General features: G+C 49.0%; 5 protein-coding genes across 5 annotated transcripts; 3 read left to right on the forward strand and 2 right to left on the reverse strand.

The window, feature by feature from the left end:
* Window positions 1–147: 147 nt before the first annotated feature.
* Window positions 148–977, forward strand: LY89DRAFT_594531 (ESCRT-2 complex; the record flags this gene model as incomplete). The annotated part of the gene is made up of 2 exons (XM_018209809.1): window positions 148–602; window positions 650–977. The coding sequence occupies 2 exons, from the start codon at window positions 148–150 to the stop codon at window positions 975–977; spliced, it is 783 nt and encodes a 260-aa protein (XP_018066095.1).
* A 4,615-nt stretch (window positions 978–5,592) lies between these two features.
* LY89DRAFT_594393 (uncharacterized protein) lies at window positions 5,593–7,621 on the reverse strand (the record flags this gene model as incomplete). Its single annotated transcript, XM_018209800.1, has 3 exons — window positions 5,593–5,966; window positions 6,287–6,467; window positions 6,857–7,621. The coding sequence occupies 3 exons, from the start codon at window positions 7,619–7,621 to the stop codon at window positions 5,593–5,595; spliced, it is 1,320 nt and encodes a 439-aa protein (XP_018066096.1).
* Window positions 7,622–10,267: 2,646 nt separating this feature from the next.
* LY89DRAFT_674304 (uncharacterized protein) lies at window positions 10,268–11,120 on the forward strand (the record flags this gene model as incomplete). The annotated part of the gene is made up of 4 exons (XM_018213431.1): window positions 10,268–10,504; window positions 10,540–10,763; window positions 10,801–10,958; window positions 10,993–11,120. The coding sequence occupies 4 exons, from the start codon at window positions 10,268–10,270 to the stop codon at window positions 11,118–11,120; spliced, it is 747 nt and encodes a 248-aa protein (XP_018066097.1).
* A 5,319-nt stretch (window positions 11,121–16,439) lies between these two features.
* On the reverse strand, window positions 16,440–16,918 carry LY89DRAFT_231544 (uncharacterized protein). The gene has a single exon (XM_018206040.1). The coding sequence runs from the start codon at window positions 16,799–16,801 to the stop codon at window positions 16,526–16,528; it is 276 nt and encodes a 91-aa protein (XP_018066098.1). The 5' UTR covers window positions 16,802–16,918; the 3' UTR covers window positions 16,440–16,525.
* Window positions 16,919–19,174: 2,256 nt separating this feature from the next.
* LY89DRAFT_786614 (uncharacterized protein) lies at window positions 19,175–20,396 on the forward strand (the record flags this gene model as incomplete). The annotated part of the gene is made up of 1 exon (XM_018223002.1): window positions 19,175–20,396. Exon 1 carries the CDS (start codon window positions 19,335–19,337, stop codon window positions 20,394–20,396), a length of 1,062 nt encoding a protein of 353 aa, XP_018066099.1. The 5' UTR covers window positions 19,175–19,334.
* Window positions 20,397–20,409: the final 13 nt, after the last annotated feature.

Here is a 20,409-nt window from a genome sequence, read left to right on the forward strand (position 1 = left end):
TGTGCGCTAGTCCCGAAACTGCTAACTTCAAATTGACAGGCTTATCTGATTATCACCACGTGCTTCAACATCAACAGTTCCCTAAATCATCTTGAAAGTCTGAAGCAAGCATCTCTTCCTGTCCTTTTTCCTTCATAGACTTCAGCGATGTCTAGAAAAGGAGTGGGGCTTGCTGCCTTCGACAGGTCTCGTCTCACTTCAGCTCAATATGCCACCCATGGGAACAACCTACGGACATCTCATTCAACATCACTTGCAACGCAACTTTCAGTCTTCCGCTCTCTCTTACAACAGTTCGCTCAAACTCATGCCAAAGACATACGCTCTAATCCCACCTTCCGAGCCGAATTTGCTCGCATGTGCTCAGCTATCGGGGTGGATCCTTTAGCAAGCAGTAGCGGGGCTGGTGGTAAAGATGGAGGGGGGAGTTTCTGGGCACAGTTGCTTGGTGGAAGTGTGAATGACTTCTATTTTGAACTTGCCGTAAGAGTTGTTGAAGTGTGTGGAGCAACGAGAGAAGAGAATGGAGGCCTTATTGGAGTCAAAGAAGTCAGAGACCGAATAATGAGCACCAGGCCCGAAGGCAGTGCAGAGATTACGGAGTACGTATGATCATCTAAGACCCAGAATAGAGCTAATGAGGATATAGTGATGATATTCTTCGTGCTGTTGAAACTCTCAAGCCATTAGGGTCTTCCTACTCAACACTGAAAGTCGGTCACAAGACCTACATTCGCTCTGTACCCAAAGAGTTGAACACTGATCAAAGTGCTGTATTGGAAGCTGCTCAAGTGCTAGGCTACGTTAGTGTTTCGATGCTGATGGTAAACCTACGCTGGCCGAGAGCAAGAGCAGCAACTGCTATCGATGATCTTGTGTCAGAAAGTATGCTTTGGGTCGATAAGCAGTGCGATGAATACGAGTATTGGAGTCCTGGCTTTATGCTTGAAGTCCAGGATGAAGGCAGTCTTGGCTGAGATCTGTGCAGAAGTTATCCCAGGTCAAAGGCTCAAAATGAGTGTGAAAAAAGCGTCTAAGGTTTCCCGTTGGCACTTTACGGCGGGACTTCCTCTACGCATTATGGAGCTGACTCCTCGACTCGGAAGATTCGAAGCTCGTCGGAACAGGACGATAAAGACTTCCCATAGTCTTCGGACGGAATATAACCTGAAGCCATGTCCGGTCATGGTGAGATGGGTTCGTGAGAGGGAGTCGAGTTGCACTGATGATAATGAACGCTTGATCAAAGCACAGACCGGATCATGGCAAGGCACAAACGCAAGTTGATCCTCGAAGAGTATAAATTTTATTCAACACATGTACTTTCCCAGCATCATTATGCACATGCAGACCCCAACACAGAAGAATGGAAGAAGACGGCCACATTCTCGATGTGGTGCTTTCATCGGTATATACCAGACAGCAGATCCCAAGTACTTGTTTTCAGTGATTCAAATCAAGGTCGACATGTTCGAAGGGGATTTTTTTGGAGTCTTTGAGATCAAGATCGGCTTTTGAGTAGCGAATATGCAGTCGGAAGTTTCTGGCCATGCCAGTCAGTCATCAAAGAGGTCGGCCATACGCCATGGAATGCCGTGCTTGTAACGCCGTCAACCGTTGCTTGAACATAAAGCTACATGGACTTGAATGTCCTTTGAAAAGCAGAGACCTTGAAGATCACGAAGATCATTTTCCCACCCACTTTGCTCCGATCATTGCTTCGTTTCTTAATCCTAAAGTAATTTTGAATTCTGTTTACCTTGCCTTATTTCTAGAAAGATGTCTAACATGTAATAAAGAGCATCTCTTCATGTTCTAGGCCAGAAACCTGACTTTAAACTTGGTCGAGTACTGGCAAAAATATTTTACCTTTGACGACAATGCCATGTGCAATGAAATGTACTATCTGCTGATCTCCTTACTTGAAACCTTATCAACTACAGTACTTGCATAGAGCTGTTTTGCCATTAACCTCTTAGAAGAATTTAACCGGGAGTGCGATGTGCAACGCAACAACTTCACTGTCGGACACCTTGTCCGTCCTTGGGAACCGACTTCAAAGCTTCCAGAGTATGCTTCCTATCTTGTGTCCAAAAGTGCCTGCTTGCTTCAAATTGCGGCAGATATGACATTACATTGTCATAGTCGCGAGTGGAACATAAGCCCTTTTCTGGTCCTTCGATCCAGTGTTCTTCAGTGGTTCTATTCTAAATATGACAAAAATCGACGTCATGCCTTAATTGCACTTGCTTTTGGCTACCTAGAAACGGCTGTTCAGACAAATGATCCACATAATGACCAGAATTCAATTTTGTCACCAAGTCTTCAGATGGCACTCGATTATTCATCGTCGAGCACAACGAATGGGCAGTCAGCCTGAGCTCAGGACGATTAAGACGAACCGAAACAGTGCTTGGTCTAACATTTTTATACATGGTACCACCGAATATCTATGTACCCATCAGAAACAGCAAATCCAGAAATGTTGCATGTCCCAAACATCGCAGTCTCTTGCCACTTACGACCCTCACCAAGATATTGACTCCCACAAGGAAAGTGGCTCATATCTTCAAATCTCCAACACGAAAGGAGACAGATTCAAGAACAGACAACCTAGCAAATCGGCTCGAGCATTTTCGATTCCTAGCTCTCCTGACGTTCCATCTCATGTGCTTCGGGATTGGATCTGCCGATGAGGGGTAAGTAATACAAGATAGAACCGCAAAAGAAGAGGATGATGCCGCCAACGAAAATAACCGTGAGTACGGCTACAACTTTAAAAGGGTCTAACATTCTTGTTGATCTAGAGTTGAAGCCTGTGTAGATAAGTGCGCGATGTACCAGAGATTCTATGAGATAGTGTTGAATTTAATCTTCCTCGCTGGTTACATTTTTGACGTTTTCCTGGAATGATGTGAGTGTCAAGTTGTTATTGCTGTTGCACTTTTTTCTATTCACTATTCATCATAAGTTGTCAGAATTGGTATTATCGCAACGGTACGACTACCCTCTCCCTCGGTTGTCTCCTCTAACCAGGATACTCGAGAATCATGAATGATGGAAAATTATTCATCAATGGTCGGACATTGCCATGGACTCATCTTCATTCAGAATATACTCCAGCAGACAATGTCATGCTTGAATGCAACGCAGAATGATCCTCGAAATATCCATGTTCTGAGCTGTCCGCAATATGCGCAGTCATCGCCATATGCGCAAATTGCGCTGATGATAGAAGTGATCAAAACCACCATGTTCAAGGATTTCCTCGAAATCTCTGGCTGTTTAATTTCGCCAAGGGATCAGCAGTAGGATCAAATATACATAAACTCTTCGCATATCTCTCCATTTCCTCCCTCAAACAAACTCTGTTCGTCTTCTCATTGAATCAAAATCCATACAGTCCAGCTTCTATCTCCTTGCCACTTTGCCTAGTAATCCATCTTCTCACTCTTACTCGCATCTCCCATTTCCTTGCTCCTCTCCTGCAAGCAATCCGTAACCTCACTTCGAACAACCTCCCCATAAACCCCATCTCAACCATTCATCCTCCATCCTCACACCCAACCCAACCTCCCAACCTCCCCTCACTAAAGCTTCCATACTCACAACAAACCCCTCCTCCAACCCCCGACTCCACCTCCTCACCTCCGCCCCATTTGCCTCAAAATCCTCCGTCTCTCCCTCCTCTCCTCCCTCTGCCTCTCCCGCTTCTTCTCATAATGAACACACCCCCACACAAGAAGGCCGAGTAGCAGCACAGCTGAAATGATAAAGATCGCTAAGAACGGGACTAAGTTTTGCATTTTGAGGTTTGGGATTGTGGATCTAACCTAACGGAAACTGGGACTAATGTATAAATTGGGATGGATGTTGTTTGCTACGTAGGACAAAGGGATTCGTCATTACTGGCTGGCGGGCTGGGTTTGAGTCTTGATGTGTTGTTTGATTGCTTCTAGTTCTTTTTTAACTCCTTTTGGTAGACTCATACTATCCGTTTGCTTGGTGATGTGTTTTCATTGCCTTTGCTATCAAACCCATTCATCCATCCTCCAACCCATGCTCTTGGACATCATCTCCCTCAACCTATCCCAATCCCCGTCCAACTAAATCCCACACCTCAGCACGACTCATCCATCTCACCCCTCTTCTCTTCCTTCACCCTCCTCTCCCTTCTCCGCTCTATTAGAACCCCGCTAATAAGTAACAAAGCGATGGCTGCTAGTAATGGGATGTATTTTGGTTGGATTGGCATTTCTCCCTCCTTTAGAGTCGGTCTATGTAGATATCACGATCATATAAAAAAGAAAGAAAAATCAAAGAATGGAATAGAAAACGAATTAATAGCAACAAAAAAAAAAAGAAAGAAGGAAAGAAAGAAATGATTCCAACATAAAAGTGTGATTCAACACCAAGTAGTATCTAGATGCTCCACGAACAACCTGCTCTACAAGCAAACCTTTCTATACAGTAGTTCGAAAGAATAACCCACTCCACTCCTCCAACATCTGCCCTAACTAACCAACGGCGCGCTCCGCATGCCAAGACAATCTAAACCACAGCAAGACAGCACCTCCGAGTCTAAAGAAAGAAGCAGTCTCACCATCAACCCACCAACCTAGGAAGATAGAACTAGATGGAACCGGCTCACCTGCTTACAGAACCGGGATAAACGAGACCGTCTTTCTGCTTGTTCATAGTTTGAGTGTTGGTTAAGTAGGCGGTATTCGAAGTGGAGAGCAGCTAAACAACATTCTTAATCACGATCATCGTCTCACCACGAACATCACATCACAGCGAAGTTGCCCAAAAAAGTTGAAGACGCACTATTTGTATGATTCTTCTGCTCTCTGCTTACACGGAGCCTTGTAAAGACAAAGCCAACGCTGCCAATACCAGTCCACGCACACCCGAGAATTCTCCATTTCTTTCCCGTTCATGAGTAATGTGACCCTCGTGTATGCAGCCAGATGAATTTTGCACGCGAAAAAGAAACACAACCACAAGGAAAAAACGAAAGACCAGTCCACTAATGTATTCTGGGCGAAAACACAAACTTTCTCGGTTTGTCGGAAAAGAAAGAAGCCCGATCTTATGCACACAAAAAGATTTTCGAAGAAGACCTGAAAGCCCTCTGAAACCCAAATGCTATGCATCCCCAAGCCCAAACACAGTCGACACCCCAGCTCGTCAATCGTGAAGACAGACCCGAGTAGAGAAAAAGTCCTGAGCGACGCCGTAGAAAAGCCACATAATGCAACCAACCACCTCCCATTGACCGTGGACAAAAGAGAGAAAGCGGAAAGTTTCATTAAGCCATGCAAATCGTTTTCGTTGCCGAACCGGATCGAAAGGACGTCTAAGAATCGAGGAAATTCATGTGAGAAGACACCGAATCAATGCAGTCAACAGCCCATATGATACAAGTGTGTGCGATCCGAGAGAATTATTAGGTAATCAGGCTATCCTCCGCAGGGTCCGAGGTGACCAAAGGCTTTTGACAATTCGCGAGAGGTGTCGACAACGGAGAGGAGCTCCAGATCTAATGCTGCTCATACTTTTGAGGGGGACCACCGTTATCTGTTCACCATGTTAGCAGAAAGTCAATGAAGGGACGGAGGCGAGGGTGTAATGACGTTGGCTATACATGTGTTGTTGGTTCGGTGCACCGTATGGCGAAGCTGGGTAGCCTCCGTACTGCAAGTGATTGCTGCCATACTCCTGGAGCTGTTGAACACTACCAGCAGGAGGAGCTTGGTATTGACCAGGGACTTGGGCGCCGGGTTGGTAGCCGATCGGTGGCAATTGGACAGAGCGACCGGGCTGTGGATAACCACCAGGTGGAGCATTCTCTCCTTGACCATCGGCAGGGACAGCAGCAGCACGCGCACGCTCTTCATCTGCCTTGCGTTGGTTCTCCTCCTCCTTCTTGCGAGCCTTCCACTCCTTTCGGATTTCCTTGAATTCTATGCACGATATTGTGTTAGCGTGGCTCGCGTTACACAAAGATTCCCGAAAGTTTGGTAGACCCATGCTAGCCCCAGATTCGATGAGGTTATCCCCAGTCCGAGATAGATCTAGCTTGACGCCAACGAAAATCATCCCGCATTTCGCAGCTAATCAACCAGGATCACCGGGCAATTTGCAAGTGCAATTGAGAACAAAGAAAATAATGCAACCCCACTACGATTCAATTCTTACGACCTGCGCGCACGATGTGTCGCGAGTTATTCCATTTAATATGAAAGTTGCGATTGAAATAATGAAAAGAGAACGGAAAGCTTACCCTCGGGAGTACGCTTTGAGCCGTGAGACTGCATAGTAACGTGGGCGTTCAGGTGGTTAAGGGTACCATAAGCCTTCTCACAGCCTTGCCATCCGCACTTGTACATACGCTCGATTTCTTCATATCGTCGGCGGGGTCGCTTGTGTTGTTGAGCACCAGGGATTGGGACGAAGGAGTAGACCTGCGAAAGAGGATGCTGTTAACAATTAGCTGCTCCTCGAAAGAGACAAAATTTTGCTTGCTTCCTCGAGATCGGTGCCCGAAACTTCTCGAGACGATCTCTGGAATTGACGCGCTTCCTACCAAAGACCCATCAGGCAATCTCATGGCAAGATTCAGATGCTGGGGATCAGCCCATTGATACTGGGGAGCCCCATAGTGTGGATGAACCCCTAGGTATGTGGGATGCTGCAGATTTGGCGGATCGTGTGAAAAAGGCGCATAGGGATGAGGAATTGGGCCTAGTGGTGGAGCGGGGTGAGGATTCGCGCTCGAAAGCGCGTCAGAACTCTCCGCATCCTCCCCTGAGGTCGAATTTATAGCAGGTGAATGGACTGGGGGAAAGCTTACTTGACCTGGACGCGCGCCAGCAGGAGCTGCAGAAGTTGGGGTTTGTGCGCCGGTGACTGGGTATCCGTGCTGCATGGCATGTTGAGGTTGACCGGCGTAGCCAGACCAGTCGGGTCGAGGTTGGGCATACATGGCGCCGCCGGCATGGGAAGGATAGCCGTGTTGCATGTCCTGTTGAGGAGGGTAGGGCGAGTATTGACCGCCGCCGTGGGCAGGATAGGTCGGGCTGGAGGTAGCAATTGAGGGATCTATAGGTACATCCTGGTCAGACTTGATGTTTGATGGATGGTTTGGGCGACCATCTTGCAAAGGCATTGACGGACTTGTTGGTTGAGCCATACCTCCGCTGCTACCACTATGGTTGCTGGCTGGATGGTACTGGCGTTGAATATGTTCTGGGAAAGAACCTGAGCGCGCCGAAGCAGGATAAACACCGTACTCGGAAGTCGGGGTGGCAGAAGTCGAGTAGTTGTTGTTTCGCACGTCCTGTTGAGGAGTGTATTGCGCAGCAGACGCGTGATCTGCGGTGGTTTCTTCAGATTGAGCGTCGTTGAACGCGTGAGAATATGGTGAATGAATACCTGACTGCGTGTACTCGGTGACACTCCTGTCCATAGAAGGATGCTGAGTATCTGCGAAGGCCCCGAGAAGCGTACTCAATGTAGCTTCAGTATTGTCGGGGGTGTTGTCGTGGAGTTCGACTTCGGTGCTTGAAAGTAATGAGTTGGAGTTGAAGAGATGATGCTGGGATGAGACCAAGGACATACTACGGCTCCGGAGTTTGGAGGAAGCAGGTGGCTAGCCTACTTGAGTATACCGCGCTACTACTGTCGCGGCACCGAGGGAGATGGGAAATGGGTGTGGGTTGCGCTCGTGCAGAGGTACTTCTGGAGGTATTGGTATGTGGGAGGAGGTGGATTGGGGTGACAGGTACCGTTGCGCTTGGGATCGAGTTGTTGCGTGCCGATACAAAAACTTATGCTATTCGGGGCTGGCGTCTCTTCTCGACGTGTGCGTGCGCAAGGCGATCGAAGCTTGCGGCGTGAAGACGAGAAGAATAGCACGCTTCTTCTCAAACTCGATCGGGTGATTGCAACGAAGCCACCGGCGCTGGAGATGGGAAATTTTTAGAGTCGCAAGGATATTTGTCTTAGTTTGCGGCAACCAGATGAAGGGACCCGCGGCGTGGTTTTCGAAGGCAGGTGCGCTGCAGGTCAGGTCCAAGTCCAAGTCCAAGTTCGATGTAGTCCAAGGAAGGTGCAGATGTGCGAGGCAGGTAGGAGACGGAAACAAAAGGCGAACGAACTGTCAGAATGGTGACCGCGAATGGGAAAATAAAAGTCGAAGTCGAAAGTCTGAAATTTCTGAGCGGTGGGGGACGTTTTTGAGAGGCGACTTTCCACACCTGCACACACACACAACCCGATTCCGCACAATACTGGTCAATGACCGCACAACACACAGAAAATTCGAGGGATTACGAAATGGAGTGATCGCAGGGCCGTTTGCAATGACACTTCCACTCTGCTCGCAACCACAGCTGCAATTGTCTGTGTCGTCTGTACCGTACGCTGAGGATGACCGGCGCGTCCAAACCAAACCTCTTTCGAACAGCGCAGGCTAAGCAATAAAGCTACGCCCACAAAAGTCAGAAAGTGTTTGGAGGAAGGAGGAGAGTGTGACCGAGAGGGGATTAACCTGAAGGGCCGTGGGGACTTTTGAGACGGAAATCTTCAGCGCTTGTCTGGAAGCGTCGAAGCAGCTTGCAGCAAACGTTAGTCGACTTGAGGTGTAGTGTGGCGTGGCGTTCTGGCTGATGCAAGAACAGCGTAATGGGGCTAACTGGCTCGGGGCTGGGCTCAAAGAAATACTAGAACGGCGGGCCACCGAATTTCCAGCTCGTGCCAAGACCCGCGCCCAAAGACGGATAGCGGCAAATACGCGATGACGGGCTAAGGACTCGAGGGAGGCCAGATGCTAGTCGATGGAGCAATGGAATCACGAGAGTGGGGACGCTGAGAAGGCGGTCGGTGGGAGTGGGTGCAGCAGGGCAGGGCACAGAGCAGGGCAGGGTAGGGCAGAGAGAGGAGAAGAGCAGGGACAGGCCACGCTGATGGAGGGCTAGAAAGTCTGCTGCTGATGCTTGGCTCTCTCTGGTGCTGCTGCTGCTGGGGTGAAGGGACGATGATGTGGGTACCGATGATATGCACTGCTATGCAGGGGATGGATATGGAAGATGGAAAGTCCGATCCTTCTTCTCCTGCTGCTGGGATGGGGGATCTGTGTTGCCGTCCTTCTCTGCGAACCACACAAGTTACGCTCAACGTTGAAGAAGCAGCTGTGCTTCGGTCAATCTGCAACAATCCACAATGATGTGGTGGAGACCTCAATCTGAGTCTACCGGAAAATCTGGGGACTGCTGTACCAGGTCGTTGAAGCTTCTGGTCGGCGACACACGCTTGATGCCACCACACAAACTACTCACTCACTCACTACGCACAACACCTGGGCTGCCGCTGCTGGAGATGAGATGTTCTTGCCCTGCCAGAAGACCAGGAGCTGCCGATCCAGTGATGCGTGAGGATCTTCCAGTAGTGCGTGGCCAGCGAGTGTCTAACAGGGTCCCAGCGAGTCCGGTGGAAGATCTACGTCAAGATGATGCCGGCCAGTCCCAATGCGGTCCAGGCGATGTGATGCACAGTTGCTGCTAGAGAGTAGAGATAATCGAGCCACACGAGACTAGCGAGGTAGCTCGAGATGTCTCCAACCAACGGTGTTACACGCCTCAAGTGAAGTATCTTGGGCCGATGAAATAAGCCAGTGAGAACTCGACGTCACGTTCTGCTTGGCTTTCTAACCTTTCCCCCAATAGCTGATCTTGCCCAAACCCAGCAAATATCTCGACTGCCTTCGAGATGAAAGGCCAGGTTTATCGCCTAGCGTTCTTTAGGAGATGCAGATGTTGCTGGTACGCGATTTCGGCACAAAGGGACCTTGTATGAACTGCACTCTGCAGATATCGATGATGAGGTAAGATGAGGGTCTAGAACCTGGTGACCGAACACGATGTGGAAAACGGATAGTTCCAAACTCAAAATTATCTCAAATACTCGGAAGCTGTTGCTGTCGAGGCAAATCGTGGCGAAGGAGGGATTTATTCCGCACTGATCGATTGGGAAGGTGTGTAAAGATGCTCGCAGATCTATCCTCTGGCCAGAGGATGCTGGAAATTCTTGGGAAAAGGGGGGTTTGTTGATGTTTGTGTATGATGGTGGGAGAGGAGCTTCGACGCGACTAACGTGGAACCGTTCGAAACTACCGTCTGATGTTGCCTCCTTCTCGATATAAGCGCTGCAGGTGTTGCCTTTGTCTGCTGTCCGTCTAATGTTTATTTGGAACGTGTGCTCCGAGATGCACGGTCGGTGGTGTGGTGTCGGCGCGGGTTTCGTTCTGGCTCGTCGTTGTAGTGGGAGTTCGCGTGACGGGAGATCTGTCTCGACGTCTCTTTCGACTGCAAGAAGCTGTCTAGTCGAAGATCTGATAACTACTTTTCTCGACTCGCGCGATCAGATAGCCACTAGATCGGCCACTGGCTGTCTAGACTACACTTCGACGACAAGGAGTGTTGGACCTCAGGATGGAACAAGCGTCAGTCACGCTGCAATCTTTCTTGGATGTACCAGCGTCGAGTTGCTTTTTTTCTAGCAGACGCCGTAATCTCATATGGTGCCGTCGGGCCACAAAACCTGAATTTCGGGCGAATTCAGTGCAAGTCGAGCGTGGGGAATGCAGTCAAGGCGAGGGGGTCCCAATTTCCTCTAGATGAAAGGGTCAAGGACGCAGATGGACCAGACGTCGACGTCGCGTGGAGTCGTGGTGACAATGATGATGGTATCGAAGACGAAAAGTAATTGAAAAGGGAGGCTAACTGAATTGCTGACTAGTGCTGTTGGCTGCACTGAGCGTCCGAGAGACCGGAAGAGATCCTTGGCAAGCCCTAAGACTAAGACCAACGCAAATCACGACCACACCAAAACTTCACTGCCGACGCTGGCACTGGGGCGACGGCGAGGTCTTGCTGTATGCTGTGCCGTGTCTCTGCGTGTGTACTGTGTGAGTATCTTGACGCCCCAAAGATTCCAGGTCACATAAATTCAATTCAATATCAACAACGGAGATGTGCCCCGGAGCAGAGGTGCAGGCCAGGTCCAAGGACGTTGGGCGCGATCGCGTTGATGGACCTGGAGAGGGGACGCTTGTGTAGGCGACCCAGATGGGCGGGAAGGCTAAGATTTGGTGGGAGACAGGTGAGTGAGTACGAGTACAGTAGTCCAACAAAGAAAAGAACGAGGGCGTCTCTAATCGCGCGCTTCGTTTCAGACCGCACGGCTTCCAAGTAAGTACGTGAGTGGGCAAGTACTATGGGGCAGGCTGAGAGATGTCAACACTACTATTCAATACAGTAGTATTTTGCACGACGCTGGGGACGATGCCGTCTCCTTGTGAGCGCACCATGAGCCAAGTCTTGGGACAGAATACCAGTGGCTGTGCTCGAAGCGGAATCGAGGTAAGGGAAGGCGGGTATCTGGAATAAAGTCTGGCCGCACACTAATGTGTTGAAATCGGCCGTAGAATCGTTCGAAGGAAGGAAATCGTGTTCTAGTGAAAATGCTTCGGGCTGGGAATACGCAGAAACCCTGAACATGCGTGCTTACAGGAGTGCTAGGAAGACCACGAAGGGACACTCCATGGTTGCGACCCTCAGATTCACAGTGGGAACGAGGTTGACGACAACGTCAGTGGGCGGTGGCTTGCTTCTTGCTGCAGGCCGTCCATTCATCCATCCTCGAAGGCAGCACAACCACAGCCAGGGTTCGCACATTTCACTTGTTTGCCGAGCTGCTTGATTGAGCGTTGAGACGCGCTGCAGTGCCAGTGGCTGTCCTCACTCGCAGGAAACAGGGAAAAGTTGATGTCCACAACGACTCGTGTCCTGCGAAAAATTTCTCCCCACGAGGATTACCACTTCTCTCATTCGTCTCACGCTCTCCACCCTTTGGACGACGATGCAGAGTGCAGAGTCATGACTTGTCCATCAAGGTCACGAGCATCGTTTGTTCTCTGACAGGGAAGCGGAAGGCGACGCTGGAAATGAATATGAAATATAGTAAAAATAAAATGCTCTGAATCATTTTGCTTACCGAGGCCGCAAGACCTTCTTCTTCCGATCGCTGGCTGCTCCAAACAGATGCCTGCACTTCCTGTCACAATATCATGACGAGATGCTGCATGGGCATGCTCTGCTCCCTGCATCAATTGGGTGCGGGCAAGAGTTCTGACTTTCCTGGCCCGGTCGAGAACCTCAAAATTTCAGGGAGCAGAACTCTATTCGGCGAGTTTTCTTTTCTTTCTGTGTGAAGCAGTGAGGGGTTGGGATGTTGGGAAGATGAGATGAGTTGTCAGCCGAGCTCAGCGAAGGAGACCAGAGACTACTCGGAGGAGAAGGACATCGATGGTGATCTAAACCGCTTTGGGATCGGTAACCATAACAATAGAGCGGAATCCGAGTTTCCGGAGAATTGAAAGAAGATTATTCCAAGACGGCTTTGACCGCCTCGAGATACTCTCGATGCACCTATCCACCCGAATGACTTGACATCAAAGGCGTGGCGGCTGCCTGCTCGCCACATGTCCAAACGACATGTGAACTCGTACCATTGTACACTTGTCTAAAGTACAGCAGTATTACCATTCCCAGCCTGGATGACATCGCTGAACCCACGACGTCGGTGGCATTTTAGCCAATGCTTGTTCCTCCGCGATGCCGCGAGCTTGGAGTCGACTACTGCAAGACCAGATTTCTTCTTCGCGCTCAGAAGCCTTCTAGAACGAGCTACGAAAGCTTCCATCTGCGTGTGGCGGGCACGTTTCCACTGATTGGTGCGAGTATTCAGAGTTGCTTCGGACCCTTTTGCCTCTTTGGTCAGCTGAACTTGCTTCTGCCGCTCCAAGCAGAATGATAATTGCTTTGGAGGATGCCGAGAACAGCAGCGTTATGGCCTGTGGCTGGGAGAATCCAATCCGAAGAAGTCTTTGGGCCGCGTCCTCTGCAACAATTCGTCCCAGCCCCCACTGCTGTACCATGGATCCTCAGATTGCTCACCTCTTCCAGATGTGAAGGATCAGGCGGTAAAAGACTGTTTGTTCTGTCCCTTCCGCAACAGCCGACCAGCCACTCACATTTGTGATATGCGAGATTGATAGTTTCCTCGGGGGTCAGCACAATGCGATGAGCTGATCATTTCTGTCGCGAGATACACTCGAATAGGCCTCTTGACCGCCCATCTCTCTCGGCACATATGCATCTTCGGGAAGGCCAAGGGCATTTACGAGAAACGAGGAAAACGGGAGATGTCGTGCACAAGGGTCTCTCTGCTCGAAAGCGGTCCTTCTGATTTTCTGTTGCTTTTTCGACGGCAGCACGGGTTCGCACAAGCAAGAGTGGGAGAATCTGGAAGACAGCTACCGCAGTGTTGCGCGCAAACAATCGAAGAACAGATTCATCCTTTCACGAGATGTCGTTGAAGTTGTCTTCGCTTCGATACAAAGTAAATTGCTCTAGCTGTTGCTCCTCCATCTTTCGTTAAAGTTAGGTCGATGGCTAAGACGACATATCGTAGTAGTGAGATCTTGGAGATGGTGGGAGCGAAACACTAAAATCGACGCTCCCGCAGCATCGCAGTAGCACCCGAAGAAACGGTATGGGAACATTAGCAGGCCTGTTAAGTGACATGCTCCGGGCCTCTAAGGCCGTGGCCAAGTTTTTCACTAAGAAGAATCCCATCTTCAGCTGCTGGAAATGCCATGTGCTGTGCGACGAGAAAACAGCGCCAAAGCAGGGGATCAAGGTTGGGTCTTTTTTAGAGGCGATCCGAATTGGAGCCACAGGATGCACGACGATACGTTGCTTTTGCTGCCAAGTCACATACATACGGCGAATAAGCACGAGTCATAACAAGCACATTCGCAGGAGAGGAGAAGAGTATGGAACAGAATAGTTTTACAGATCAGCGATCTCTATGTTCATGTAGCAGGAGGTCTTCTCCTCGTCCCCGATCCTGGCCCAGAGCACTCAGAAGAAGTCTACGTACTCCCCACAAGGAGCAATTAAAAATCCACAGCACCCCTGAAGCCAGGAAGGAAACGAGGTGATGCTCGCTTGGTCAAGACGCCAATCATTCAGCCCCCAGAGCAGCACATGTAAGATTGGCCTCTTTGCCCCAGATTTCTGAGACGCAAATTTTGAGAGAAATCTCCTCTTGATCTCCACAGGGGTTACGATAGAGACGGGCCGAGGACTCGACGCCACCAGATCGTACGTAAAAACCTCGCAAGAAATGGATGGATTTGGCAGTGGTCAGTGGCCAGCAGCACACACGGCAATCTCCAATCATCAAAACTGACAATCTCTGGTATCGTCGCTTCCGAGAATGGCAAATTCAATATCAAACGAACTCAGCCCCCCTTGATCATTTGACGTCGTCCACAATCCACTATCACATTACACGTGCGGCGTGAAGACGATGATTACTGAACAATAACTCTGCGGAGGTATCTACGTACCTGCTACTTCTACGCCCAAAATTCTTATTCGCCAGGCTAAGTTCTCAATGTTAGTTTCAAGCCAGCATGGCAGCACCTGGGAACAGCTACCCTAAGAGGGCAAGCCGTGGCCGCTTTTTTTGACGCCCACGCCTCTGAGCCGAGATAATCCGTCTCCCTTCGCAGTGTGACATCGCTGGCAGAGCACAAAGCTAAGATTTAAAGTTTAGAATCGACAGGGTATCCTTATATTCTTGTCCTGCATCCCTGAGTGGTTTGGCTTGGTGTGGTGATGGAAAAAGACCGGGCTAGCCGTGCCGACGTTGCTAGGAAGCCTTTGTGAGATGCAGCGAGCAAGGTTGCAGCACAAATTTACTCTCCCCACAGTATTACGACTCTGTTCCAGTCTATCCATCAATCAGACAATCAGACCGTCAATGGTCAGCCAGTCTCACTGCCCATTCCCATCTATACATATACACCTGGAGATGGACGGCCCAAAACAAGGGACCCAAACGAGATCAAACTTAGATAGGACGATAGATACGACATGCAAGATATGCTATCTCTGTTCACACCACATCCATGCTGGCCAGCTGCAGCCCACCACACGAACTGGATTCTTCCCAGCTTCAGGGAACTGCGTTGAAAGATCTTGGTTGCACACGCTTCCGCCAAAAACCCTATCGTAATGAACTCAGCAGCTCAGCCAGACCAGAAACACTAGGGGAGCAGATCTCCCATCCATCCCTCCCCCACTACTCCCAAGATACCAATGCCCATCGCGAGTCCGGTCGACGACGAGCCCGCGGAGATATTCTGACACTGATGCGCGACATCCTCGACCGGCTCATCTCTCGCTCTTTTTTAGATCAGGAACCGCAATAGATGCCGAGGCCATTACGAGCCATCAACCCCTCTTTCCACTTTCCACGGATGGGGGACCCAGCCATCCCGCTCGCTGGCTGCTTGGCTGTTTAGCTGCTGGGTGACGGAACGTCGCTATTGATTGATGCGATTTGGGAATTCCAAAGACTCCCCTTGGATCGCTGGGGGGCACAATCTCAATCACCGTCCCAAATCCATTGCATTGCGGTATTATTGCAGTATTATTGCTGCTACTGCGCAACATCATTCATCGCTTCATACCATGATTCTCAGCTCGACGGGACCCTATCCCGCTCTTCGTGTCTTTTCTTGAAACCGCAAGCTCCTCTTCTGGGGAAGATCTGCAGCCACCCCAAAGGTGGAAACAGTCGAGAAAGAGATGTGATGTGTGTGTGCTAGGTTGCACAAAATCTCTGCTGAAGCTTTTCACATCCTGGCTCTGGAAGCACGCACCGCACGCAATTTTGATCACCACCCACCCAGCATGAACCAAGTCCGTGCTCCAATACCACCCAATCGGCACCGAAACTTACAACTACTTGATCCAATCTATAGTCTATCGAGCGGACTGTGGCGTTCGGAGACAAGTGGACGACGACTTTTCTAAAACTGGAGGTTACTTTACCCCTCAGAAGAACGACTCAGGTGCAGCATCCGCAGAGCATCCGCATTATTTCCACCCTGTGGCCATTGCCGTGTAGCACCGAACTGTTTTGGAAGACTCGACTCGAGGCTCAGACTCGTCAGATTCTTTCCAGTGATGACCTGATTTGATCCTCAACATGCTTCTTCAAGGATTTCCATTCTCCACTTGCAACACGGTCTAAAGGAAGCAGGGTTTGAGCTCCATACGTGCGTCTGAACATACTTTCTCGGATCTCACTCTCCGACCATGAAGAAAGCCCTGCAATTGAACTCAAAAACGGGGCTGTACAGTAAGTAACAAGACCTACGAGCTGGAAGGTCCAAGAGCGATGTTTTCTGAGGATGAAGTGGAGCGACGACATCTAGCACGGCCACTGCAGATGCAGGAACACGGAACACGGAACATGATACTACTACTACTACCATCCTCCCACCTAACACGAGGCCGCACGTGTGAAGAATGCCTAGTGGTGTCTTTCTGTTGTAGTGAGCACAAAGCTATGGCGATGTCTCTAAGTTGAGTGACAGACAACCTCAACGTGTTTCTACCAGGCACAAGGCGAGATGTCGGATGAAAAGTAGTGTTGACTCAGGAAGGCGCCTTCCTTCACGTAGGTAGTGAAAGATGGACGTGTTACCTACAATGTGTGCTGTACTCCATAAATGTATCGTGACGTACCACACATTTTGCTTTGTCCTCTTCCTGCTTGCATGCATTGCCATTCTTCGGGTGGTCTGGATTGATTCGAGCTCGAGTCTAATCAGCCCCTGAGAAATCAAAAATCCTGAATACGGGAATTCCACGAGCATCTAGAAGTCTAGATCTTGATAACATCATGTATATGTACCTCCCAAATTTCTTTTGCAAAGTATAAACTTTCTCTATCACGTACATTCAAAAGCATAATTGCTCGCGTTCTACCTTGACTGTGGCGTGCATCCACTCTAGCGTTTCGCTTCAAGTTCAGCTCAGAAAACTCAGAAACTCTTCAATAAAAATAAAAAAGAGTTTGTGAACCCTTGGTCGGTGATCTCCAAAACTCTATGCTATGCTCAAGGGTCGGCGTCGACACATCATCATCAAAGGTTCAAACTTCTCTTCCCAGCACCCCGGGGAAGTTGTCCCACGTCTCACAGCTGGACAAGGTGTCACACACCAACCGCATGGAAGCTGCTGCCGTCGGGACTTTCATCGCGCCATCCATTATTGTGACGTTTGTCCTGAGAATTGGATTACAACTTTTGCCTGCCTGCTATTCATACATCTCTACCTATCAAAACCTCGCGCAGAAATATTCCCAAGTAGGAAAGAAGGAAGTTCCTCATCCTGATCTACGTACAATGCAGACCTCCCTCGAGCTAAAGTTTCATTTTCTCCCGATTAAAGTTTCCCTAGTTTCCTATCCTATCCTCCTGCCTCGCTTACAACCCCCCTCCCCCCATCCATTACAGTAACAACCAAGATCGTTAAGAAATCATCCCATCTCAATACCAGATCCAGGGACGGGACCTAGGCTTGCGAGATTTCATCGAAAAAAAGCTCGGTACCAGATTTCTTTTCCTGCCCTCTCCTCTTGCGTGCTTCATTTGCGAGCTGCGTCATCTGCGAGTTTCTGGTATATTGCGCGCCTTGACCAGGCATGCTATCCGTCTATCCGACCCGTGTTGTGTTGTTGTATTGTCTGTTTTGGGCAATTTTCCCTCCTTCTCTCCTTTCTTCTTTAATCTTGGATGTGTGTGAGGGAGATCTTGGTAGGTACGTGAAAGGTACAGTAGACTGGAAGGAAAGTTTAGATAGGATAGGGTAGGGAGGTTGGGGTTTTGGCTTTGTTCCGAGTGGGTGGTTTGGTGTAGATTAAGTTGAATTCTTTGTTGGCCGAGAGCTACCGATGCAGGAAGGGTCTTTGGCTCCAGTAAGTGTATACTGGGTAGTTTTGGAGCTCGGTTACACTATCTCCGACTTAAGTTTCTGGTTTGGAGATTCATCTCGGTTGGGCGAAGGTGGTAGTAAGTATCAGGGAAGCAATACCGAAGCGTAGCTCGGCCTAAGCATCGTGTTCTTTTTTGTATCGTGTATTTCTCATGACAGACCCCTCAGGTGGATGAGAACATCAAGAGGATACTATCGATTTGGTTCTCGTCATCCGAAGGTAGCTCGAAATAGCGAACTGGAAGATCAAGTATGATCCTTTTTCTTTGGGTTTTCTCTCTTTCTCTACAAATGATTCAAATCGAAGCATACATGCGGATTTCTCGTTGCACGTCGCAACTCATGATTTCTACCTTTTTCATGATCAGACGTCCCCTGGTGAAGCCAAATGCCAACTTTGTTGCACATCGCATAATTGTGCTACCGAACTTGATAGCTTGGAATTAGAACAAGTGTCTTTGAAGGCGTCAATCTGGGGTATTGCAGAACACAATCCGGAAAGTCTGAACGGATTCTGAGTTCTCCCACTCATGGCGATGGGGGTTGAGCTTGGCATAACTGTCTCTCGGAGAAGTAAGCCATGCTGCTTTTCTATACTTCACTTCAAAAAGTTCATTTCCTTCATTGATCCCAGACGATGGTTCTGGTCATCTTGCTTCATACCAATGATCTGCTCTGATTAGCGAAATCCCTTAATGTCTGACTTGACATTTGCACATGGAACACTTAATATTGTCTGTATAGCTTTGAGAGCTTAAAGTCAGCCACCGTACTGGTCCTTAATAGTCTGTCAATGTCAAGTCTTGTAGACTGTTAACACTTATATGTAAAGCTGAGGTATAGACCATTTAGCGTCAACTCACAACTACCCGCCCCTTCCCTCGAAGCACTTTCCGCTACCGAAGAAACGATCTGGCAACCACGAACCCCACGGTCCATTTGCCACCTCGAATAAGAATTTATCGACTGAATTCTAGTCTACCTTAAGGCTTACGGAAGTAAAAATTGGGACTGCGATGTGGTTTGGTGCCCTATGTTGAGAGGTGTTGTTGGATTCGGTGGGAAAAAATTATGTTTGTTTCCTTGGTCTCGGATGTCCTTGTCGAGTTGGAGGATTTGAGCTTGGGAGGTCTGGGTTCGGGTCAGCTGTATTGCTCTTGCTTAAGGTAGATCTGTCTTTTGTTGATTGCTTAACATTGATGCTGACAGCGATGTTTATATAGTTAAGACGGTTCCCTGTCTTCGGCTTGGGTGTTCAGATCTGGTTCGGCTGCATGGCAGGTCACGAGCGGGGATGTCGCAGTAGGGTCTCAATTACAAGGTGAACTGAGGGTTAACGAGTCAATTATTTACGGAGAAGGAAGGCCACAGATCTCCACTGTCCAAGAACACGAGAAGTATATTCGGGCCAACATGAACCGGCTTATGACACCCGTGTCCGAATCACAAGATCCGCAGTTCTTCTCCAGCAGCCAAGATCTTCTGGAAATGAGGGTTGAGGATCTCATTTCCCGTGACAGAATCGATGTTTGTTACAATCGCGAGACGACAGCCAGGCGGAGACGGATCGAATGGCCTTCGGAAAACGAAGATTTCTTCAAGACCTTCGAAAAGATTTCTATCACACCCTCGCCTATTGGTGATGCTCAGAGGGAAGAAGCTTTGAAACTTTTGCATGACGAGGTCTCAAAGTGCAATGAAGAAAATGGCATCGACGTACACATCTGGGAGAGATACCCGGCGAAGAACGATAAACACATTCGGCAGTTGCTTATGAGTCTATACTATCGTGCCCGAATACAGTCAACCCTCTTGGATATATTTGTGGTCCTCGTCCAGCGATCATTCATCACGTTAGACAACCTTCGCACACCAATCGAATTGAATACCACCAGCGAGGCTTGCTGCGAAGTCAATCGACTATTGTCGACATTCCGAGCTATCGAGAGGGAGAGAAACCTTGACCTTGGCCCCACAGATAAGTTACCTTACGCGATCTGGGATTTTGAGTTCGTCTACGAGGCAGTGGACTGGCTGTCAGCGATGATTGTTCGCGGCTGCACAGACATCCAAAGTCTATTTGGAACCATCGAGATTTCAGGGTATCTTGGAAAGGTTGATGAAAAAGCTTGGGAAAGAATGAAAAAAGCTGTAGGAAAAATATCTTTCGTTTGCAACAAATCCGAACGTGCAGCTACTAGCCTCGGCCTGAGCAACTTCGGCTTTTGGCTGCCACACGGACTCGGGGATGTATCCGAGGAAAGCATTCTTCAGTCTGTGGCTGATTGCTTTTGCCGGTTCGATCGCATCGAGCGTGTCTTCAAGCGCTTTTTCAACATTCCCGACGATGAACTTGTCACGGCTGAGAAACAGGCTCAATATCTCGATAAACACAGAGAAAGATGTTCACCAGCGCTTAGAAAGTATCTGGAGAATGAGTTCTTATACAGAAAAGCCTCGGGACGACAAGGTTGAGAACAATGTTTGA

Source organism: Mollisia scopiformis, assembly GCF_001500285.1.
Source record: "Mollisia scopiformis unplaced genomic scaffold LY89scaffold_23, whole genome shotgun sequence".
In the NCBI taxonomy this organism is placed as follows: Eukaryota; Fungi; Ascomycota; class Leotiomycetes; order Helotiales; family Mollisiaceae; genus Mollisia; species Mollisia scopiformis.

Excerpts from the sequence above, each read along its gene's own strand:
- LY89DRAFT_231544 (XM_018206040.1), bottom strand. The coding sequence starts at position 16,801 with ATGCTCGTGGAATTCCCGTATTCAGGATTTTTGATTTCTCAGGGGCTG.